Source organism: Gnatocerus cornutus, chromosome 9 (genome assembly GCF_029298725.1).
Source record: "Gnatocerus cornutus isolate USDA-ARS CGAHR chromosome 9, icGnaCorn1.1, whole genome shotgun sequence".
Lineage (NCBI taxonomy): Eukaryota > Metazoa > Arthropoda > Insecta > Coleoptera > Tenebrionidae > Gnatocerus > Gnatocerus cornutus.
In genome coordinates this window covers 6,845,394-6,868,083 of record NC_142241.1, presented here as the reverse complement: position 1 = coordinate 6,868,083, position 22,690 = coordinate 6,845,394, and the positions used below count along the sequence as shown (strand labels likewise).

Sequence of the window (22,690 nt, the reverse complement as noted above, 5' to 3'; positions counted from 1 at the left end):
ACGAATTAATATTAGTCAGAGTCTTAAAAACTTATTCTATTTATTACACTGATTATATGTACACATGATAAAATCCATAAAAATAATGAATCCGAGGTTGAAAATGCTGTACAATAAAAATGTATCTAATAATAGACTCAACATCAACATTTTTAACCTTCATGAGTAACTGTCTTTGGTTTAAAGAAACACTTCCTTAAAAATTCCGTGAAAGAGTACAACAGTTCAAAGAGGCATGAAAAAATAAATTCATGGAATGATAAGTGTAGTTTTTACACATCGTTAAAGAACGTGAAATACTCCTTCATTCAAACAATAAAATACAAATAAATAAAATTCAAATAACTGAATTGTAACAAAAACAATTTGAACAAAAAAATGAACTTACTTCCGATGTGTCGTAGGAGTGTGGAAGATGAGTAACAAAGTGTGGGTGAGACATCACAATTGTCTTCAGTTTGAGCACTAGGATTGATTACCTGCATTCAATTAGATTGTTACGTGTCTGCCCACAAACAAGATGAAAATAAAATGAAAAAATGTTCCGCGCTTTTAATCTACAATAACAAAAAAGACTTTCTCAACGATTTATTTACTAATCTACAAATGATTTCGTTAGATCTACAAAAACGAAACAACCACTGGCTTGATTTTTCAGTCACATAAAAAAACGAAAGTATTCAATTGCACATTCTTTGCGGAATGCGCGACTTGAATTTTTTACTGTCTTTGCTTGACTCGAATTCTTGAACTTGTGTCACGATATTATCGATACAACTCTCGACTTGATCAACGATTTTATTAGGAGTTTCGGTTCGATGGATTTTAGTAAAACTGCTGTTACCGGGGATATCTGTTCTGTTAGGACGGCTGAAATTAAGATGCACTGAATATGGATGAAACTAATGATAACTCACCTGTTCTACCAGAGCCGATGGAGATGGAGATTCCTCGAAAGCACCGATCGGACGTCTGCCGTAAACCGAAGAGCGTCCAACACAGGAAGCAGATTGAGCAGTGCTACATCTGTGGGATCTGAGAACCACGATTTTATAGGGATTGCATTGTCTGCGAAAAAACCACATCTCTCAGATTCCCTCTGATAATTCCACATTTTCGTTAGTATTCACATTGAAGAGCAACGTACCTGGATAAGCGCGATAAGCCCCGGGGCTGTTGTCCAGTATGAAGACACTGGAGAGATCATTACAGATGGCTCCCAGATCTTTCGTATAAGAACCAAGATCTGGAGTGCAGTGCTGGCGGTAAAACCGCCTCTGAAGGATGCCTCGACCGGCGTCCAATTTATCGGCTACAGCCGCACCATAGATTTCCATGCTAGCAGTGAACACTACCAGTTCGTACCACTGCGAAACCTAATTATTTCGTTAGTTTTGGTACGATTCAGTACTCATCGACTTACTATATCTAGGAAGAAGTCCACGTGTGGCCTTTTGTGGACGAAAAACCGAACTGGATGCCTGTCTATTACTACTTTAAGTACAAAATCTGGCGGAGTGCCTGGGCGAACGGTTTGGCGGACCACTCCATCATGGTGCGAATGGATCAGCGTCTCGTCCAAGTCCAGAACGAGGACCTTCCTCTTAACTATACCTAATTATAAAGACATTTTACAGTCAACGCAGCGGAAAATTGAGTTATGGCGGGTTCAGAAAAGACAGTAATTTCGAATAATGTTGTAATGTAAAAAACTAGTTTTATTAAAAAAAAAAAATATTTCCTGATTTGGGCCCAGACACCAGAAACAATAAATTTCTAATAAATTCGTAGCGGTGCCCTGAGGATAAGCAGGCTAAACACATGCAATAAAAAGTTAATTTCTTGGACAAACAGTGAGGGTAACAACTAGATCAAACTAGATATTACAAACGTTGTAAATTCGGTTTACTTGCATTGTCAATTTTATGAAGTTAATCCGCTTACAATAATAAGTCCATAAATAAAAAGTGTACGATTAAATTTTTATCGATTGATCATCTCGGCTTCTCGTGTAATTCTTAGAAACATTTTTAACAGCGAAAACTATTTTTAATAAAAACAGTTGGTATCCTTTAGTTTGTGGCATAAATTCTATTCAAGTCGCTACTTGGGGGACCTGCCAAAAAATTCAAAACAATGCAAAATTTGTTTTGATTTTTTATACTGTTATTAATATGTTATCAAGAAAAACGTAGCGTATTGAATAAGCACGTGATACGTCGTTGTTTTGTCAGTAAATAATTAAATGCGTCATTGTAATTAAAATATTATTTATATTATTACCTAAAACGAGCTATATTTTAGTGGGTGCACGTAAATTTGGTCTCCTTATACTCAACAAAACGCTTATACAACTTTTGATAAAGAACAGACACAGTTGCTGATCACTGTAATTATCACTCTAATTGCTGAACGTGCTGAACAAAGCAATAAAAAAATAGACAAGTTGAATAATAGTTGCCAAAATGAATTAAAGAGTGCAAATTACTGCCAAAAAGTTAGTATTCAAACTTGGCAGTGTATTAATTTATTTTTAGAGAGGTTTCCAACTGATAATGAGTATATTGTTGGGATTAATCTGACGCAAATTTATCATACTCACTAAGTCTATGCCTCGATAGCGGTGATAAGGGAAACAAATCGTATTTAACCGACTGGTGTTGAATAATCTGAAATGGAAAATTAAGAAATCAAAACTGGAGTAGAGCCAAATACACAAAAAGTAAATTTAACCACTTGATCGTGCCTCACGTGCCAATTGGGGTTGTTATTATTATTTGCAAAAATTCGTTTTCTTCCACGCTTATCTCAAATGTCACAACTGTCACAACACTATTATTATCATCAGAAACAACAATGAATTGTCTCCAGTACGAAATGGGGAATCACAAGGCACGCGGCAAATGGAAATGTTTACTATTTTTAATACAACTTACAGCTCTAGTTTGTTTTTTTATCATAAAACACAAACATGTCCAAACTCTTGATGCTAGAAGCATGAATGCTCGTAGTCCCATTTGTAATTGCTTCAACATTGAAAATATTTTTCCTACACTTTCTCACAATTTAGACACAAGGATACAGCGGGTTTTGTTGATTTGTTGTTTCACTTTACTTATCACATTTTAACTTTTGCTCGATTTGTTAACCGCCATTAAAATCGACCCAGAGCTTGACACTCTTGTGACAGACGCGCATGCTCTTATCATAACCTCAACAATTCCTAGAGGGACCTGCCATACCGACCTAGCGACACCAGCGCCACCACAAACACATTTTCAAATTCAAATTTTATTAATTACAAAACAGTGAGAATCTTTTTTAAATTACAAGCATAATCAAAATCGAAGCGTAAATTGGTTCTTTCGATATACAAAAGAATTTCCTTGATTTCCTCAGTGGATGAACCAGCGAAATCCTTTTGGAAAGTCTCAAAGTCTCCTACAGCAATGAAGTAGCAAAAGAGTTCAGCAACAACATTTATACTGTTGGAATCTTTTCGGAATATAATCAAAACGATGTCGTACAAAGCACTGGCGACTTCCGGTACATAACTGACACACAAAACTCTATAAATATACGTCAGAGCTTCAATGTAAAACGTAAATTCTTCATCTAATGGTAACAATACGTCTTCAGATTTGTAATAATTCAGCAGTACGACTATTTCCCCAGTGAACTGGTTCAAATTTCCTTTGAGTGTCTCTACAATATGCGTCACATCCAACACGTCCACATAGCTACAGAGATTACACACAAACTGCATTAAATGTCTAATATTTAACTGTTTTTCTTTAGAATCAAACATATCAAACTCTGCTTCACAGTCTTCTTTTAAAACTTGATACGCTGTTACTGCAGATTTTAACAGTTCTCCTTTGATAACACTTCCTCTCACTTTCCTGTCATCAGTAATTGCAGCTAATCCTTTCAAACTCCCGGTCAAGAGTTCCTTATTTGTGGAACTCATCAATATAAAATCAAACCTTTCCAAATGTTCTTCCTCTATAAAGTCCAACTTATCAAACAAAAACGACACTGCGTGAACAAAACGCATCACTTGTATCAAAATGTAAGGATCATCAGAGTTCAGTAGGTTCAAAACTGTCTTTATTTCTTCCTCCTTGGCTTCTTTGTCACACTTTGAACATAATAAGTTTGCAAATATGCCCACAACTATTTCAATAAACCTCGGCTCTGTGTAATTTTGAATAGCCGAGCACGCTAGAGATGGATATGACACTTTGAACAAATACTGACACACGTCTTGATCTTCAGTCATGTCCCACAGGAAACACAAATTGTCTTCAACTTCGTTACTCCATTTAAGTTCGGAAAATTGAAGCAGAGTGTTCAAAACAAATACTTCACTGTACATAGTGTTGCCAATTGCATCGCCCCTTAATTTGGAGGCTGTTTCTGTGTCTATTTCGTCTGCGCCGATGTTGCTAGACGCACCAAGGGCCGAAGGATTTGTATTGTCGTCGGGATCCATAATTTTCAAAAATTTGAATTGTTGACAAAATTTAGACAAACATAACCTACAAATTTGACAAGAAGTGTCAAGCTGACATAGGTATCCTTGATGAATTGTTGGTTGCATACATTCCCGCTTAATTCAAACTATTTTTTTTACGTTATCCAACTAATTTTTGTTGTTATTGGAGCTTCCGTTTATTGAAAAATCCAATTTAATTTAATATATAAACAGTGACATTACCGAAGTTTTAATTCTGAGTGACCCGTCCGTCATTTTTTTGATATTGTCAAATTTTCGTTTCCGTTTTGGTTTACCAAAATTTTAATCATTATGGCCGCTCACAAGAAGCGCTCAAAAGCAAATTTCATGAACGAATTTCTGGACGAAACTTACCACCCCAACAATCCTATTTGTCAAATCATCCCTACAAACACTACGAAGAAAAAAAACATTTTTGATGAGCTTCGTCCAGCATCTTACGAATGTCTGGACTACAATATTTCTCAAACCGACGCGAAATTAGATGCAGGAGACACAAAAATCCACATTCAGCAAACTACAGCCGACTATGTTTATAATAAAGATCTACCACCACCACCTCCACGGCCACCAAGAAGAAAAAATAAATACTTCAGTGGAGGTGCGGCTCAGTGGAAATTTATTGATGAAATCTGGCGCGAGAAACAAGAAGACCTGCAGAAGGTTTACCATAAGGAGTTTAAGATTCGAGTTACTGAAAGAAAAGGACGAGAGGGCCAGAAAAGTAAATTTTAGGTTTTAGAGTTTCTTTCTACTGCTCTGCTTTTAGTGAATATGGGTCATGATCAACTAATGAGACTTGTTGGTCCTGCGTGGTACCAAGAATTGTCACCGAAGCAAATTGCAACAGTCGACAAGTTGAAGCACGCTATTTACAAAGATTTTTTTGAAGGCACTATTATTAATGTTAAAGAAAATATAGGAGGGTTAGGTTTGGTTCTGCGACCGAACCAAGCACATTTGAAGAAAGCTTTAAAGCATTGTTGCAACTCCCCCGTTGAGTTTCTTCTGATTCTTTATCAGATAATGAACCCGCACAGAAAGCACTACACTATTAATGATCGACTTCTTCTGAGTGCAGTGGTTCATTTAACAATGACTTCGACTTTAAGGGAGTTACACATACGGATACCTTCGCCCCCACGACCAGTCGATATCACTAAAGTTGTACCATTAAAAAAGAAACGAAAGAAGTACGAATCGCCTTATTTACAAAAATTAACTTTCGTAAGAGATCCGCCTAAATTTAGCGGAATTTATAGGAATAAGCACGTTCAACGCCCGCAAAGTCCTTATTTTTGTTATTTGGTTAGTACCATCATTGATTGGTAGGTAATAACTTTATTTGTGCAGAAAGAGCTAAAGAAGAAAGCGTCACCCAGCACCACGCGTAGTCCTCGGGGAAGTATGCCAACCAGCAGTCGTCGAGGAAGTATGCCAACCAGCAGTCGTCGAAGCACGGTCACTTGTAACTCACTCTAATCTCCAACTCCATTTACTGTTTTTTTATTCTAGCTACAAACACGAAGATTACAGTACAAGAACAACCGGACTGGGAAATCGATGAAGAACTCGTTGTCGCACAACGAGCGTACGAGAACCTTGTGGATTTCAAACCGGTACCCACTCTTTTAAAGCCTTCAAGATATGCACCATGCATCAATTTCCGAAACCCTATAGAACCTGTAGTACCGGACCAAGAATTGCCGATAATAGAAGATACGAGTCCGATTTGCCAAGTTCCTGAAGAGAAACACTCAGTTGCTTGTAGTTGTGCGTTTTATATCGAACCAGAAATCGATCCATGCGAACCACCACCACAGCTGTGTGATTGTGCTCCTCCAGTAGTCCAAACTGTTTGTCCTCCAATAGTCCAAACTGTTGCTCCTGCAGATGACACGTGTGATTGTAACAACCGCGAGGTTCTTCAAAACACAGAACTTTCTTGCCAACCACCTCAGACACACCACTCGAAACGCAAAAGAAGCAAATCACCTGAAATGGAGAAAAAAGAGCCTCGGTGCAAACACGAAAAAGATTTGCAGATCTACAACGAAAAGTATCATCTTATCAGACCCAAAAGCGGTGAAACTCCTCCTTGTCGCTGCAAAGAGAAACGCAGAAAAACCATCGATGAGCCTCTTTGTCCATGCGAATTGTGCGAAGAAAAACGACGGAAGAAAAACCAAAATTTTGTCATCACCGGCTTAAGTGAACAACCCGAAGAAACCATCAACGTAATCGACAGAGTGGTGTTAGGAAAACCATGCAAATGCTTGAAGAAATATGAACAAGAAATTGAAAAATACGAAGCCAAGAAAGAGGAAGAGGCAAATAGGCCTTGCAGTTGCCGCAAAGAAGTAACAGAGTTTGTGGAGACGTCACAGTGTCAATGCGAAAAATGCCAAGAGGATCGCAGAAAAAAAGCAGTGGAGCTGATTATCGCCGGTACCAAAGAAACAGAGGACGAAAATCTGCCTATTATCGAAGGGATTTCCACCGGGAGGCCGTGTAAATGTGTTCAACAATACGAAAAAAGAGCGAATGAGTATGAGGATTTCCAAAAACGAAAACGAGCAGTGGTGGAGATGAAAGAACATGATGATAAATTCGCAATTAGCGGGATAAGTATGACGCCAAAAGGACCACAATTCGTCATTTCTGGAATGAGGCCTCCAATTGACTGTGCGTGTGCCAAAAAAGCACGAGAAGAAGAAGAAAGGAGACTCAGAGAAGAAATGATGCCTCATATTCCTGGAGGACGACTACAGTACAGCATTGCTGGAGTCAAAGAAACTCCAACTGGTAGTGTGTACATCTTAGGTGCTACTCTACCAATAAACGACTGTGACTGTGAAACCGTTTACAAAACGTTTAAGGCTCAACATTTTGAATGTACCCGAATTTACGACGAATTTCTCCTCAAAATGAAAGAAGATTACGATGAATTTGTGGAAGAGATGGGTAGTAAGAATCCATGGAAGAGCGTATCAGACCCTGAAATTGCCCAAGAAGAAGTAATTCCAGAAGTCTGTCTAGAAACGATACAAGAAACCGAAGTGGCTGATTGTGGGCCTAAACCAAAGTCCGTACCAGCCGTGTGTTGTCCTTGTGTTCAAAAACGCGTTGAAAAAACACAACCGGCACAACCTGTAGAATGTCCCTGTAAGGTGCCAGTAGCTGAGTCCATTGAATGTATAGAGTTACCAGAAGAACCACCACCAGAAGTGGAAGAGATAATGTTGAAACGCTTCTTTATATTTGATAAGATACGCTGCGACCGAAAATGGCAACAACGGGTTATTAAAAAAGCGCTTGAAAGTATGGCGGACGACGATTTTCCTTTGGCAAAACTCCCTGATTGCCATAAACTCCCCCATTTCAAACTTTGGATGCAAATGAGATGTCACAAGTTCTGGACGAAAGAGGACCGATGTAACAAAAATTTCCGCATGTATTTCTTAATATCTCTTACTTTCTAGATAAATACATCCACGTCAGTAAATGTTTGTGGGGCCATTGCGAAAAGTGTAATAAGTATCCAACAATTTATCCAACTCTTAATAGAGCAGCAGGAGAAGGTCTGAACTGGGCAAAAGCCGATTACTGTAGACAATTGGTGAGTACTTTTAAAAGGTACCACCGTAATATAATGAGATTTAGGTGAATACTACTCTGGAGAAGTTCTACAGGACAATCAAACAAAACAGAATTAATGGCACTCGAGAATGGTTTCCGACAACTTTTTCGTACGAGTTTCCCTTCAAACATTGGAGGGATTGTTATTTCGCGTATTGCGACTCGAAAGAAGAAGAAGTGCATGCACGATTCGTGTGGCAGAAGTACGAATTCAACAACGTTGCAGATGCGTATCGAAAGAAGCATAGATGATTTATTTTTGGAGACATAATGTTGTCATTAATTGGTTCGTTTTATTATAAAAGTCTTAAGTATTTACATAATCATTAGTGTCTGGTTTAACTTCGTCTTCTTTGGGTAAAACCTTTTTGTTGCATTCTCTTTCAGTACTGTTCCACAAACCGTAGAAAAAATAGATAAGACAGCCTGTAAAAAAACTGTTATAGTACCTTTTTTTTAATAGGGTACGATCTGACCTATTGCCATCCAATATGCATAGTATTCCCAGGTATTGGCAGGCAGTGTGGTCATTAAATATACGTTCACTATAATGCTCACTCCTGGAATCCAAGGAACTAAGGGAACCTAAAACTATTCCTATAAAGATTAAAGTTGCGCTGATTTTGCATGTTACCGAAAAAGCAAGTTTCGTCGATGATGTAGGTTGAAAGTAAATCACCACCAAAATAAAAACTAAGACTAAACCAAAGATAACAACAAGAGTCAGTATCCAAGCCTCGGTATTTTCTAATTCTGTTTCAAAACCAGTAATAATGCCACCAAAAATAAACGCAAAGGCAACTGAAAAAAATATTTGAACAGTTGTTTTATCAGAACGTCTTCTTACAAAACACCAAAACAGTCCACGAAACGAATGACGATGACGTCTTGGTGGGGATTCTGGACTTTTTACTAAAAATTTGCGGCAAGTACTGTCTCATCGTTAACTCTTGTTGATCTTCAAGTTTTTTGTCGGTTTCATCGGCTGCGTATCGCAGAATAAGAACGCAAGCAGCTACCATCGAGTAGGCTAGAAGAGTACCGATGGACATCATATTGGCCAGTTTATCAACGTCGAAAATACATGCCAAGCAACCTAAGGAGAGTCGTTATTTCTAGTTATCCAAAATTAGATCCCACCTGCTAGAGCCCCAGCAATCAAAGTCCCCACTAGAGGCGTGTGAAACTTAGGATGCACGACTGCAAGAAATTTAAACAACAACCCATCGGACGCCATGGCGTAGATAATTCTAGGCAATGGAAACATGGAGCCTAGCAAACTTGAGAAGAGACCGCAAATTGCGCCAACACTGACCACAACGCGAAGTTCTGGCCAACCCACGACATCGTAGATATATGTCAAGGGGGCTTTTTCATGCTATAACATCCCAGTTATTGTCTTTACTAAAGTAAAATCACCAACCTGAGCGTAGTAAGGCAGAATCAATGTAAGAATCGCAGATATTCCGAAATAAGCGAAAAATACGATTAAAAGAGAAACTACGACGCCTATTGGAATAGACTTGTGGGGTGTTTTCGCCTCTTCGCTGGCTGTTGCGATACAGTCAAAACCAATGAAGGCGAAGAAACATCGAGCAGCACCAGTGATTACCCCTTTAATACCATACGGGGCAAATCCTCCCGTTCCGGCGTTTGGAGGAACGCTCTCTTCGGGTAAGGACCAGTTATCGCCGTCAACTAGAAAATTCGTTGGTTGTTAGTACTACGAAAATTAAAGGGTACCTTTCCAGAATCCGGAAATTATAACGATTAGTACCACGGACAAATTGACTAAAGTGAAGATGTTGTTAACCCATGAAGACTCTTTTGCTCCCAAAGCAATAGCCACTGAAAAATAAGTGTAAGACGAGGCAAGTAGTACTAATTCTCTCACCGGCAAATAATAGAGCAAAACACAATGAAAATGGATCAGCGAATTTTGCTAGATCGCCGTCCTCCATAATGGGCAAGTGTTCGTGAAAAGCGTCCGACATAACGTTATTCGCTAATTCGTCTATATAAAGAAATAGCGCTTTCACGACAGTTGCGGAACCTTCAATCCCAATTATGAATTCTTCAAAAGTAAATATTGTTACGCACCTATTAGGTACTCCAGGATTAGGTTCCATCCTATGATGAACGCAAAGAATTCTCCAATGCAGACGTAGCTGTAAACATAAGCTGAGCCTGCTTTTGGTACTCTGGCACCAAATTCGGCGTAACAAAGCCCTAGGAAACGACATTAGTACCTCACAAACAAACTCCGTATTTACCTGCAAGAATTGATGTGACTGCGGCAATGAAAAAGGAAACTGTAACTGCAGGTCCTGCATTATTCTTAGCGACGTCTCCTGCCAACACGTAAATTCCCACACCGAGAGTACTCCCAACACCCAACGCTGTTAAATCTAAAGTTGTTAAAACTTTAGCTAACTTGGTACCACTTTCAAACTCTATAACTTTTCTACGCGTTAATGCGTTTAGACCTTTCCGGATTGAGATGATGGCCATTTTTTCATTAAATCTATGTCAAAAACATGTATTTGTACAAGATTAAGATAAAGTTTACTTGTTCTAAACAGTTGTATAATCCGCATGTTTTGAAATTATGTTAAAAAGCTAACAAATATTAATACAGTCTAGGTGATAATTGATCACAATTGGCGTTACTTTGCGCAAATTAATATGTTAAAAACACTCACCTTCCGATTGTGCACTTTTTTCTCGGCTGTGGGGAAAAATAGTTTGACTATACTATAAGTTGAGTTAAGTTAAGAGCAATAAAAAGATTACAGTCATTCGATTAATTTATTGGTAATTATTTCCAAACTGATAATCTAGATTAACAATACCAATAAAGTAAAGAATTTTTTTACTGTTACGTGTATCAGGTGGATTTCCAGTCAATTAGACAACAATTACAAGTTCTTGTCGTTTTCTATTGTTGATCAACACATAAAAGAGACATTAAAAAAATATTTGTCATGACGTTTCACGTAATCTTTTCTTGTTTACGTGAAAACACAAACGTGAAGATATAGAAGAGCTCGAGTGGTTCTAAGACCGAGGAACTTGTAACCATTTTGATGAGTTTCTTTCCATCCTGTGCCTAGAAACATTGCTTAGCAATGCAAAACTTCGATTTGCCAAGTTCCCCAAGACAAAATTGATAACACACGCTCAGTTGCTTTTGTACTAAATGGAGAACTTCCTCAGATGTCTTATGTTGTTCTTATTTCTTGAGACGGATAAAATATAGAAAACCCATTATAGGAAAGTTTTGGATAGATCACTGAAACTCAGAAAGAGTCGAAAACAGAACAAACAACAGAAGGACATTAGCGGTTTTACAATCGCAAAGACATTGTAAGAATGATTACTTTATAACACTCGTTACGAAATTCAATTCGCTCATATTGTACTCTAAAGTTTCCAGGACTTGTGACGTAAAGAACTATTACGTTCAAGAAAGATAAGGGAAAAATCTATTGTCTTTTTATTACCTTTATTTTATTAAATCACTTATTTACGTTACCGTTATTCAATACAATATTGTTTTGTTTGGTTTCGATTTTTTTATTGCTTTCCCTTTCAGTGCTGTTCCACATACCGTAGCAAAAATAGATAAGGCAACCTAAAAACTCGATATACTTTACAGTGTTTCATTAGATCAGCACTACTAACCTATTGCCATCCAATATGCGTAATATTCCCAGGTATGCGCAGGTAAAGTCGTCATTAAATAAATGTTCACCACAATACTAATTCCTGGCACCCAAGGAACTAGAGGAACCTAAAAAAATATTAAAAAATGATGTCTACTTGGTTCACTTACCGAAAAAGAAAGTGTCGCTGTTGATGTCGGCTGCAAGTTTATTACTACTAAAAGAAAAATGAGTACAATTCCCAAAATCGCAATAAGGGTCAGCAACCAAGGCTCTGCATTTTCAAGTTCCGGCTCAAAACCCGTAATCAAACCACCGAAAATAAAGGCCACACCAACTGGAAAAAATAATTAAAAGAGTCTTTTGAAGAAGTGTAACCTTACAAAAGACAAAAACTGTCCACGAAACGAACGACGCTGAGGTCTTTGTCGGTATCTTAGACCGACTATTGAAAATCTGCGAGAAGTACTCTTTCATTGTTAATTCTTCCACATCTTCGAGTTTCTTGTCAGATTCATCGACAGCGTATCGAAGGATCAAAACACACGCTGCTACCATCGAATACGCCAGTAGAGTACCAATAGACATCATATTCGCTAATTTATCCACATCGAAAATGCAAGCCAAACATCCAGCAATGCTCCCAGCAATCAAAGTTCCCGTAAAAGGAGTTTGAAACTTTGGATGCACCATTGCTAGAGATTTAAATAAGAGTCCATCTGAAGCCATGGCGTATATAATTCTGGGTAATGGAAACATTGCTCCTAGTAAACTTGAGAAGAGGCCACAAATGGCCCCTACGCTCACTGCGATACGGAGTTCGGGCCATCCGATGACATTGTAGATATAAGTTAAGGGGGCTTTCTCATGCTGAAACATTCCGATTATTGTCTTAGCCCCAAAACAAAACCACCGACCTGTGCGTAGTACGGTAAAATCATAGTAAGAACAGTAGACACTCCGAAATAAGCGAAAAATACTATCAAAAGTGACGCTACAACCCCTATGGGAATAGATCTGTGAGGTGTCTTCGCTTCTTCACCAGCCGTTGCAATACAATCAAATCCAATAAAGGCGAAGAAACAACGGGCGGCACCGGTGATTATGCCCTTGATTCCAAAAGGGGCGAATCCCCCGTTTCCAGCGGTTGAAGGAACGTTTTCTTTTGGTATAGCCCAATTGTGGACGTTAACTTCCCACAACCCGGAAATGATAACGATGAGTACCACGACTAAATTCACGAAAGTAAAGATGTTGTTCACCCACGAAGATTCTTTTGCTCCGAACGCGATAGCGCCTGGAAAATAAACAGGAGATAGAGCGAAATGGTAAAATTTTCTTACCAGCGAAAACTAGGGATAAACTCAAGGAAAAAATATCAGCGTATTGCCCCAGTTCTCCATGTTCCATGATGGGCATGTTTTCTTGAAAAAAATTAGACATGACGTTATTTGCGAGTTCGTCAATGTAGAGAAACAGGGCTTTAACGACGGTTGCGGAACCTAGAATTTCAGTTACTGAAACGTTCTGGAAGTTATGAGAACGTTACCTATTAGATACTCCAAAATTAGGTTCCATCCTATTATAAACGCGAAAAGTTCTCCAATGCAGACATAACTATAAACATAAGCTGAGCCCGCTTTCGGTACTCTGGCGCCAAATTCAGCGTAACAAAGCCCTAGATAACAATATTAGTAACACACAAAGAACTTAGTTATTTACCTGCAAGAATCGATGTGACTGCGGCAATTAAAAAAGACACCGTAACGGCAGGTCCGGCATTATTCTTAGCCACATCTCCAGCTATCACGTAAATTCCGACACCAAGAGTACTTCCAACTCCCAACGCTGTTAAATCTAAAGTTGTTAGTACTTTCGCCAACTTGGAACCACTTTCATAATTTACAACTTTTTTCCGTGAAAATGAGTTAAAAATTTGCTGGAATGAGATGTTGACCATTTTCTTAAAATCTGTGTTAAAAAAAAATTCCACGAGATTAAGATAAGTTTATTGAGGCGTTATAAATCTTGCCTGTCTCGAATTGACACTAACAAGTATTAGTCTAGTCCGAGCAATTCGGGTGCCAATTGAAAACGATTGGTATTAATTTAATTAAATCACAGTTGTAATCTTAAAATAGTTGTAAATAAAAACTCACCTCTGATGGTGTTGCATCAGTATTACGTACCTTAATGGTAATAAAAAGATTTGTGTCGATTAATTTATTGATAATTGTTAGAGATAACGCTGAACTAACACTGAAACTGTTTCAATCGAGAGTCTCTAAACTGATAATCTGAGACCACCGCAATAAAGGAAGGAATTTTTGACTTGATGCGTGTCATGCGGATTTTATTAATTTCGCTAATTATAAGTTTGTTGTTGAACAACACATAAAATAACGTTTTTACACATTCACAACACCATTGCAAGTGTAATAGAAAATATTTGTAGTGTCGTTCATTCCGAAATAGCCAGACGTTTCATAACGCGACTGTTGAATTAAAAAGTTTTTTTTTATTTGTATACTTTGACTAATTAATTACAGTTTAGGGTTTTATTTGAATAGGCATATTGACAAGAAAAGCCAATTCTTTCTGGTTAATTGTAATTTACGATTTTATAACTTTGTGACACCTTAATCTGAAAAATGTAAATCGAAATTTATGGGTATTTATGAAGATAAAAATGTGAAATGAACCTAATAAAAAATTGATAAAAAATCTTAAGAGAAACTTGAGTATTACATCAAAAATCTTAGGAAACCTCAAAATAAGCTGTTTAGAATTTAGATTTTATGGTGCAAAGATAATTATTTGAAGGGGATAAAAAAGTATTAAATTTGACAATTTCAATTTTATGTTCCAATAATCTTTACAACTTTGTAAGAAGGTATTTGTGAACATTATCTAGAAAAATCATGGAAATCATTAAATTACACAGGTCAACACGAATTTTATTTTTGGTAAAAGAGTATGAAATTTTGAGACATCGATAGTTAAACGAAAAAAAAAATGGCTTGAAAAAGTTTGCTTTTTATCCCAGAGAACGTTGAAGAATTTACTTTGAAAATCTATATTTTATTATCATAACTACTGCAAAAGCAATCTTTTTAAGAAATATGGGTATTTTTTCTTTATTTCTGAGCATAATGAATAGAAAAATCATAAAATTAATTTTAGGATAAAAAAAAATGTAGAGCTGTGTTTTTACAGCCCGTTAAAAGATATAGTTTCTAAAGCCATAAATTGATATCAAAACAATGATGATAATGGAAAGAGAAGGTAATAAAATTTAGTAAATCTATTTGTACTAAAATACCGGTTTTTTCCTCTATTTAGATCTTTTTTTGCATTGTTATCGGTAATTGACAGATAAATTGTTTGGACACGTACTCGAGATATAAAGCAGTAAACTTTTATCGTACGACCAAACAGATAATTCATAATTTTGGTCATCGATGTTTCAAAATAGAATTCGGCATCTTTTGAGGCCGTGATTAGGTAATTTTTTCGTAATCTCAGAGGGAAAAAAAAAATAAGCCGGAAATTTACGTGTGTGATTTAATGTACGATAAAAACATAACGTATGTACAAATATTACATCTTAACATTGCATTAAAGAAAGCAATACCGCAAGAAAGTTACAATTACACAGGCTTCACAATGGAAAACAAATTAGAGACCAAGTAGTCTAACGCTTGGATTCTTTATAAAAATATATTATCAAAACGAATAATTTAAAGTTACACACTTTTTATTAAACCTTGTTGAAAGAACGATGCTTCTTCAACAATACTGACAATACGTTGTCATCCTTACATTACATTTTTCATTCAATACAATGTCTATGAATGTACAGTCTATTCACGTCATTTTGGTGAAATAATAACTTTTCCCGATGGTTCTTCGTGTCCCTGATACTTTGGTTTCCCGTGAGTAAAAGGCAAATACCGATACTTTATCATGTGCTGAAACAAATCCATCAGTATGATAAAAACCACAACTTTTGACTCACCTTAATCTGTCTCTTCATAGTGATACAGAATAATGTAATGAAATACATCACTAATATTGGCCAAAATACTGGTATATTGAAACATTCAAAGAACGTGCAAAATAGACCTATTACAGTACTCTTTGTTACAGAATACCAAAATTTAAATTCAGGTAGACGCCTAATGAACGGCCGAAATTCTTCATTAGCCCTCGTTGGTAACTCTGGACCGTTCTCTTCAGCTGCAATTATTGTTTTAGTAAGTGTTAGGAAAGTTTAAAGATGTACCATCGAAATCCATCGCTGGGTCTATTTTCGGCGTTAGAAACGCGATGAAGAGGTTTAGATGGTAAATACCCAACGCGTAAGTCACAATGTACCATCCCTACAAGATAAAGTTAGTCGTTTCTTCAGAGGAAATGATCCAATGTCATGATAAGAAAATTTAAATACAGACATTCTAAGATGATAGAATGATAAATAATGAGATGAGCTTAATTGAGTAATAAAAATCTATCAAGACTTCATAAATAGTCTGCATGTTGCTTTCAAATCTTTCCACAATTGCATTTAAATTAAATTAAAACTTTGACTTGGAGGCATTAGACTTAAAAGCTAACATGTTATGATAAAACCTTATCAAACATTTTCCTAAATATGCATGTCATGATGACTATTGTTTATTTTCCCGCTCAATCGAAGTGGTGGAGAAGGCAGAAGTGGTACAACCAGGAGTTGAACGTAAACAAATAATGCATAAATATAAAATAAATTAACTAATTGAAAATATACCTGTGCGTAAAGCACTCGGGCCATAAAGCCTATGAGGAGGAGGAAGGCAGAGAGCCATCGTGTTTTTTGCCATGGTACTGTCCTGTCCACCACTCCTTGGTACCACTAGAACAACACAACATCATAAGTACCTGTTTTGTGACGATGCGAATCCCGAAACCCAACAGAAGCACCAGAGTCCCAAACCAACGACATCTAGAATGCGGTGTCCACCTGTCCAACGTACTTTGGTATATCTGTATACCCACAACATGGTCAACTCAACGTTTTGTTAAAAGACAAGCATACTACTTTCATAATCTCAATTCAGAACAAGCAAGGTTGACAACAGTTCAAAGGTGAATTTTACCTGAGATAGCCGAGTCCAGCCCTGTGAAATTGCACTTTTCTTACTCCCTGAATTTAGTAATTCGTCTTCCATTCTTACGACCCAAATCTAATTACCTAAAACGTGCTAGAGTTAGTAGTTTCATGGTTAGGTCCACACCGCGCAAAATTAGCCCGTGCAAATTGACCGAATGAGGGGTGGATACTAACCTATTTGTACATTAATTTAATCTGTTCACTATTATTTACAAATTATTAAATTATAGTATCATTTTGGATTTGGACACGTCAAATGATTATAACTGGATGACAGCCACACAATGACGTTTGAAAAAAACTTGAGCAAAAATCCCCAAACCCAAAAAACTATAATATGGCAATATTGAATAATTTAACGAAAAACCAAACAACAATTTTAAAGCAATTTTACATGAAAACTCTTCGTATTCTCACTGGTGTTATATGTTAAATAAACAAACATTTTTAAAGAAAATTGTCATGACTAATTGGGGAATTTTTAACTCCCATGTTGGTGTTTCCTATTATTGACGTTTATGTGACAGTTGTATTGTTTGGCGGTGGTGTGTGTGCGTGTGATTTTGACGGGTTGTCAACTTGTCTCGTTTTGTTATTACACAATGGAAACCTATGAAAGTGTTTTGTTGGTTAAACCCGAAGTTTTTGTCTTCAATATTCCCCCAAGGGCTTCCAACAGAGGTTACAGGTAAATGTCGTTACGTCCATTGACATGGTATCCATACAATTGTACGCCCCCGTTTCCTTCAGTGATAACTGTTGTTGATAATTTCAGAGCTGCTGACTGGAATTTGGCGGAACCGTCATGGACGGGTCGTATGCGTTTAATTTCCAAAGGCGATGAATGTGCAATCAAGCTAGAAGATAAAAACAGTGGAGAACTTTTTGCCAAATGCCCTATTGAAACATATCCAGGAATTGCGATCGAACCTGTTACGGATTCTTCCCGATATTTTGTTCTGCGTATTCAGGATGACAACGGTTGGTAAAGTACAAAAATCCACATCTGCTTATCATAAAATTGTAGGCAGGACTGCTTTTATTGGGATTGGTTTTGGTGACAGATCAGACTCTTTTGACCTAAATGTGGCTCTTCAAGACCACTTCAAGTGGATCAAAAAAGAGAAACAAATCAGTGAAGAACCCAGTAAACCAGCTTTAGATCTTGGATTTAAAGAAGGAGAAACAATTAAGATAAACATGAAAATTACAGTAAGTATGTCAAGAGAGAAAAGAAGTGTTTAACAGTTTTTGGGGGGTAGAAAAAAGACGGTTCTGAGGGAAGTGGTAGAATGAAAGCAAAACCTGGAAATGGGGCAGGTTTGGGTCTTCTGCCCCCACCTCCAAGTGGAAAGTTACCAGCTCCTCCTGGGAGTTCACCAGCGGGATCACCAGCACATGCACCAAAAATTGATAACACCAGTGGAGAATCATGGGGAGAATTCGCCTCAGCAGAGGGAAGGTATACAAATTCACAATTGTAAGAATTTTAGCTAATAATTAATTTCAGTGCACCAGAAGCAGTTCCTCCACAAACAAATAGTAATTGGGTACAATTTTAAATCACTAATGTAGATGTTATTCTCCTATTAGATTGTAGATCTTCTCAAGTAGTGAATCTAGTGTCTGGTAACATGTTGTGATTCACTGCAATAATATCATTTTTAGAGAAATGAAAATATTATGTATTTTTATTGCAGAGATTGTATTATATTGTATAGTGATTAACTGTATGCAACATACAATATGACAATGTGAAGATTTATTGTTTAAAGCATATATATTGTGCTTATTATAGTATTTATAAGAGTTATAACTTATTGATGGTCAAAGCATTTTTATTACACGTTTTCTTTCACTGTTTAAAGTATCTAAAGTTGAAAACAAAATTTATGCACATTCCAAATGTTTAATTTATATTATAAGATGGAAATTATCAATGAATAAAAACTATTTGAGTTAACAAAGTGGTGTAATTTTGTTAAATAAAAAGTAAAATAATGTAAAGTGACTTATTTTCCCATAAACAAACAATCGATTTTCATATCTAATTTATTTAAACACGCGACTACAATCAATTTACAAGTTTAACTGATTTTTATTAAAACCTCTACTAGCATAATCTGAAGGTTGTGATCTATCTGAAAGTTTAGGATAGCCAGGATCGCCCTCATATACTGCTTCTCTGGATGTAAAGCTTCTCCAGCCCCCATATCGAGTCCAATCATTCGCGCGGTATTTGAAATAATAAGTAGCACCATAAGCAAACGCAATGCCTAGAAGTATTTTTCCCGAAAAGTATCTAATCTTGAGCGCACGTTCATCTCCAACAACAGGCGCAAGAATCCTGCCAAGAGTGTTCAAAGGCCAACGATATGCTCTTCTGATGGGATTGTACGTTGCTTTGTACATTTCAGGGACTTGTCTGGGCTCATTGTGAGCTAATTCTTGGTCTTTGAGCCATTGTTTTCGGAAGAGTCTCTCTTCATCTGTCATACCAAAAAGGCGCTCCCGTTCATTGTTAAATCGTCCCGCAATGGACATAGGCTTTACGCCCCCGGTGTCTGAAGCCTTCCCCATTGTTACCTACAAAATTCACCCCTCAGTAAAGTCAAAAACTAGGATATTATGTAATTTCGTACGAGACTACTCAGAGGTTAGACTTGACAATGACAATTCGAATTGGGGATTTTTCGTTTGCTTGCGTGGTAGCGCGAGAATATGACAGGTGACAGTTGTCAAAAGTCAAATTTGATGATTTTGGATTTTGCTGTTGCGGTGTGTGGATTTCTATTGTGCTTCTAAAATAAGAAGTTCTTTTGGTAGCCAGTCCAGTGAAAAAGGCGTCAAAATGACTGTTATCAACAAAGTAAGCCACCTATTTTTTTCGCAGGATAATTCATTTGTTTATGGCTTTTGTCTGTCACATTTTTGTTCGTTTTTTGCTCTAATGGGTTCAAATATTTCCGTGCCGGGCACTAGCACTAGTATAGTAGCAAAGACCCCTTTAATTTCTAATATTTCGATCAGTGTTGCCCCGAAACCTACCACCACCACAGGCAGAAATGCCCAAGTTGGAACACCACTGTTACGTTTTTTCATTATAATTGTTTCTTTCAGATGGACGTTGATGGGGGTCCCAAAGGCGAGGGATTCCGCTCTTATTACATTACAAAAATTGAAGAACTTCAGCTCATTGTGGCTGAAAAGAGTCAAAACTTGCGGCGTCTGCAGGCGCAAAGAAATGAGTTGAATGCCAAAGTTAGGATGTTAAGAGAAGAACTTATGCTGTTGCAAGAACAAGGGAGCTATGTAGGGGAGGTTGTGAAGCCCATGGATAAGAAGAAAGTTCTTGTTAAGGTCCATCCTGAGGGGAAGTTTGTTGTTGATATTGACAAGAATATTGACATCAATGATGTGACTCCCAACTGTCGCGTTGCCCTAAGAAATGAGAGTTATACTTTACATAAAATATTACCCAATAAGGTACAATTAAGGTAGAGCTCAACATGATTTTACCCCTGCAATTCTAGGTTGATCCTTTGGTGTCGCTCATGATGGTTGAAAAAGTTCCAGACTCCACCTATGAGATGGTTGGAGGTTTAGACAAACAAATCAAAGAAATCAAGGAGGTCATTGAGCTGCCTGTCAAGCACCCTGAGCTCTTTGATGCTCTAGGTATCGCCCAACCAAAAGGAGTTTTGTTATATGGCCCTCCAGGTACATCTCCAAACCTATTTCTTAATCCCTCAACTAACAACTTTTTTCAGGAACCGGAAAAACCTTGCTAGCTCGTGCCGTCGCCCACCACACCGAATGCACTTTCATTCGCGTTTCCGGCTCGGAACTCGTCCAGAAATTCATAGGAGAGGGCTCTCGAATGGTCCGTGAACTATTCGTAATGGCTCGCGAACACGCCCCATCCATCATCTTCATGGATGAAATCGATTCAATCGGTTCCTCGCGTATTGAATCCGGATCTGGCGGCGATTCTGAAGTTCAAAGAACCATGTTGGAACTTCTAAATCAATTGGATGGATTTGAAGCGACTAAGAATATCAAAGTCATCATGGCCACCAACAGAATTGATATTCTAGACCCCGCTTTATTGCGACCAGGAAGAATTGATCGTAAAATTGAATTCCCGCCACCGAACGAGGAGGCTCGACTTGATATCTTGAAAATTCACTCACGGAAAATGAATCTAACGCGAGGGATCAATTTGAGGAAAATCGCGGAATTGATGCCGGGAGCCAGCGGCGCCGAAGTCAAAGTAAGAATGACGAGACAAAAAAACTCGTAATTAAAATTCCGTGTTGTTTTAGGGTGTTTGCACTGAAGCTGGAATGTACGCATTAAGAGAGCGACGCGTCCACGTAACACAAGAAGATTTCGAAATGGCCGTAGCTAAAGTCATGCAAAAAGACTCTGAGAAGAACATGTCTATTAAAAAACTGTGGAAGTAATTTTTATTACTATTATTTAATAAAACACTCTGTACTTTATCTTGATGTAAGAATATATTAATTAACATACAGTTTCTTATACTTATAAGCGTTTTTCTTTATTCTCTAGAAGTGCTTTTTTAATTCGTTTCAGCTCTTTTGTTCGAGAATTAACAGCGCGCAGTCTAGTTTCAAGGGTTTCACACAAAGGACTTGTAACTTTTGATACAATATGAACTAAGGCGATAGTCTGGAAAGCATCATTATGTAATGATGTCAAGATTTCTTGTTTATGATCGCCTCGATCCCCGATCTTTTGTCCTTCTTCTTGTTGCAATATTTTTGAAAGAGAAGCCACACCTATCAGAAAAACTTAACCGTCATTCTTTCCCAAGGAGGTACTTACTTTCTAAGTTATACTTATTTAAACCAGTGTTTTGTATCTGCAAACTAATCTCTCTTCTTTGGTATTCTGACCCTACTTGCATCCCCTGGAAGCACGTTAACTGAACATGGTTCCCAATAGAACCTGAGTCACTTTGATACACAGAAAATATAAGCCCCACAAAGAATTGGTCCATCATTTGATACATACACTGAGTTCTAACATCTAAAAAGAAGATCACAAACATGTGAAGACTGAAATAATTAAACTTACCAACATGACTCGGCCAAACTGTAATATGAGGATGTGAATGATACCAACCAACTACTCTCAGCGGCTTCCCTAACTTCCGCTCTAACTCCTCGGCATAAGCTGATGCTGTGTACAACTGCTCGGGGGATATTTCCACCCGATCAGGGTGGCTGTCGCTACGATGTAAAATTACACAGGCAGATATGTACGAAATGCGCTTAGTTTCATCCACCTGTGAAATTTAATAAGCAATTGAAGAAATATGGGTGAAGTTACCTCGCCGATTAGTAAGCCCATGACTTCCTCTTTCTCAGTGGTGAGAGCGTGTTGAAGACAGGCTGCGTAAACATCACTAGTTAGGAAAACTTGGGTCAGGAATTTCTCTTCCGAAATCATTTTAAAGTATTTTAGGTCACATTAATTTAACACTGCGAATTAGGGTAAATTAGCAACATTAGAATCAAATTCCGGGGGAAGTTTGTATCACTGACAGCAAAAAGTTGGGTTAGGTTCAAACGTCGGCGACGCCCGCTTGGCGCGAAATTTAAATTCAAAGTGATTCAAAGCGTCGTGGAATCGCTCTCATTTTATTACTCGTGCAAACTAATAAAAATGAAAAAATCTACTGTGAGT

General features: G+C 37.5%; 10 protein-coding genes across 16 annotated transcripts; 3 read left to right on the top strand and 7 right to left on the bottom strand.

Annotated features, from left to right (window-relative positions):
• Positions 1-389: 389 nt before the first annotated feature.
• On the bottom strand, positions 390-3,229 carry Dd (CTD nuclear envelope phosphatase 1-like protein dullard). 5 transcript variants are annotated; one of them, XM_088046844.1, is made up of 6 exons: positions 2,937-3,229; positions 2,603-2,669; positions 1,424-1,614; positions 1,148-1,376; positions 918-1,068; positions 390-479 (listed from the first exon to the last, which is right to left on the bottom strand). In XM_088046844.1, the coding sequence occupies exons 1-5, from the start codon at positions 3,033-3,035 to the stop codon at positions 923-925; spliced, it is 732 nt and encodes a 243-aa protein (XP_087902970.1). In that variant the 5' UTR covers positions 3,036-3,229; the 3' UTR covers positions 390-479; positions 918-922. The 5 variants fall into 5 exon arrangements, with proteins under 5 accessions (XP_087902970.1, XP_087902968.1, XP_087902972.1 ...); XM_088046842.1 differs by lacking the exon at positions 390-479 and adding an exon at positions 574-870 and having other exon boundaries at positions 927-1,068; XM_088046846.1 differs by lacking the exon at positions 390-479 and adding an exon at positions 776-858.
• Positions 3,230-3,275: 46 nt separating this feature from the next.
• LOC148168297 (uncharacterized) lies at positions 3,276-4,578 on the bottom strand. The gene has a single exon (XM_088045560.1). The coding sequence runs from the start codon at positions 4,493-4,495 to the stop codon at positions 3,299-3,301; it is 1,197 nt and encodes a 398-aa protein (XP_087901686.1). The 5' UTR covers positions 4,496-4,578; the 3' UTR covers positions 3,276-3,298.
• A 232-nt stretch (positions 4,579-4,810) lies between these two features.
• LOC148168296 (uncharacterized) lies at positions 4,811-8,410 on the top strand. The gene is made up of 6 exons (XM_088046193.1): positions 4,811-5,243; positions 5,289-5,827; positions 5,873-5,987; positions 6,035-7,954; positions 8,002-8,138; positions 8,183-8,410. The coding sequence occupies exons 1-6, from the start codon at positions 4,811-4,813 to the stop codon at positions 8,408-8,410; spliced, it is 3,372 nt and encodes a 1,123-aa protein (XP_087902319.1).
• A 55-nt stretch (positions 8,411-8,465) lies between these two features.
• LOC148168295 (cationic amino acid transporter 2-like) lies at positions 8,466-10,754 on the bottom strand. Its single transcript, XM_088046192.1, has 10 exons — positions 10,432-10,754; positions 10,259-10,387; positions 10,053-10,211; positions 9,902-10,006; positions 9,582-9,856; positions 9,299-9,536; positions 9,006-9,254; positions 8,793-8,959; positions 8,635-8,743; positions 8,466-8,584 (listed from the first exon to the last, which is right to left on the bottom strand). The coding sequence occupies exons 1-10, from the start codon at positions 10,667-10,669 to the stop codon at positions 8,466-8,468; spliced, it is 1,788 nt and encodes a 595-aa protein (XP_087902318.1). The 5' UTR covers positions 10,670-10,754.
• Positions 10,755-11,412: 658 nt separating this feature from the next.
• LOC148168294 (cationic amino acid transporter 2-like) lies at positions 11,413-13,948 on the bottom strand. Its single transcript, XM_088045845.1, has 8 exons — positions 13,546-13,948; positions 13,373-13,501; positions 13,167-13,325; positions 12,741-13,120; positions 12,207-12,693; positions 11,994-12,160; positions 11,843-11,951; positions 11,413-11,792 (listed from the first exon to the last, which is right to left on the bottom strand). The coding sequence occupies exons 1-8, from the start codon at positions 13,781-13,783 to the stop codon at positions 11,677-11,679; spliced, it is 1,785 nt and encodes a 594-aa protein (XP_087901971.1). The 5' UTR covers positions 13,784-13,948; the 3' UTR covers positions 11,413-11,676.
• A 1,425-nt stretch (positions 13,949-15,373) lies between these two features.
• On the bottom strand, positions 15,374-17,281 carry LOC148168293 (protein RER1). 3 transcript variants are annotated; one of them, XM_088046537.1, is made up of 6 exons: positions 17,150-17,281; positions 16,962-17,066; positions 16,613-16,717; positions 16,109-16,205; positions 15,842-16,062; positions 15,374-15,794 (listed from the first exon to the last, which is right to left on the bottom strand). In XM_088046537.1, exons 2-6 carry the CDS (start codon positions 17,031-17,033, stop codon positions 15,696-15,698), a joined length of 594 nt encoding a protein of 197 aa, XP_087902663.1. In that variant the 5' UTR covers positions 17,034-17,066; positions 17,150-17,281; the 3' UTR covers positions 15,374-15,695. The 3 variants fall into 3 exon arrangements, with proteins under 3 accessions (XP_087902663.1, XP_087902662.1, XP_087902660.1); XM_088046536.1 differs by lacking the exon at positions 16,613-16,717 and adding an exon at positions 16,744-16,848 and having other exon boundaries at positions 16,962-17,056; positions 17,150-17,280; XM_088046534.1 differs by having other exon boundaries at positions 16,962-17,056; positions 17,150-17,280.
• A 139-nt stretch (positions 17,282-17,420) lies between these two features.
• On the top strand, positions 17,421-18,784 carry LOC148168292 (NECAP-like protein CG9132). The gene is made up of 5 exons (XM_088046533.1): positions 17,421-17,663; positions 17,751-17,956; positions 18,003-18,187; positions 18,238-18,437; positions 18,486-18,784. The coding sequence occupies exons 1-5, from the start codon at positions 17,578-17,580 to the stop codon at positions 18,535-18,537; spliced, it is 729 nt and encodes a 242-aa protein (XP_087902659.1). The 5' UTR covers positions 17,421-17,577; the 3' UTR covers positions 18,538-18,784.
• A 225-nt stretch (positions 18,785-19,009) lies between these two features.
• Positions 19,010-19,713, bottom strand: ND-B17 (NADH dehydrogenase (ubiquinone) B17 subunit). Its single transcript, XM_088046538.1, has 2 exons — positions 19,618-19,713; positions 19,010-19,561 (listed from the first exon to the last, which is right to left on the bottom strand). The coding sequence occupies exon 2, from the start codon at positions 19,553-19,555 to the stop codon at positions 19,055-19,057; it is 501 nt and encodes a 166-aa protein (XP_087902664.1). The 5' UTR covers positions 19,556-19,561; positions 19,618-19,713; the 3' UTR covers positions 19,010-19,054.
• On the top strand, positions 19,690-21,529 carry LOC148168290 (26S proteasome regulatory subunit 8). Its single transcript, XM_088046531.1, has 5 exons — positions 19,690-19,844; positions 20,096-20,461; positions 20,509-20,695; positions 20,746-21,248; positions 21,301-21,529. Exons 1-5 carry the CDS (start codon positions 19,827-19,829, stop codon positions 21,439-21,441), a joined length of 1,215 nt encoding a protein of 404 aa, XP_087902657.1. The 5' UTR covers positions 19,690-19,826; the 3' UTR covers positions 21,442-21,529.
• On the bottom strand, positions 21,477-22,610 carry LOC148168289 (lys-63-specific deubiquitinase BRCC36-like). The gene is made up of 4 exons (XM_088046532.1): positions 22,334-22,610; positions 22,079-22,289; positions 21,827-22,030; positions 21,477-21,780 (listed from the first exon to the last, which is right to left on the bottom strand). The coding sequence occupies exons 1-4, from the start codon at positions 22,451-22,453 to the stop codon at positions 21,524-21,526; spliced, it is 792 nt and encodes a 263-aa protein (XP_087902658.1). The 5' UTR covers positions 22,454-22,610; the 3' UTR covers positions 21,477-21,523.
• Positions 22,611-22,690: the final 80 nt, after the last annotated feature.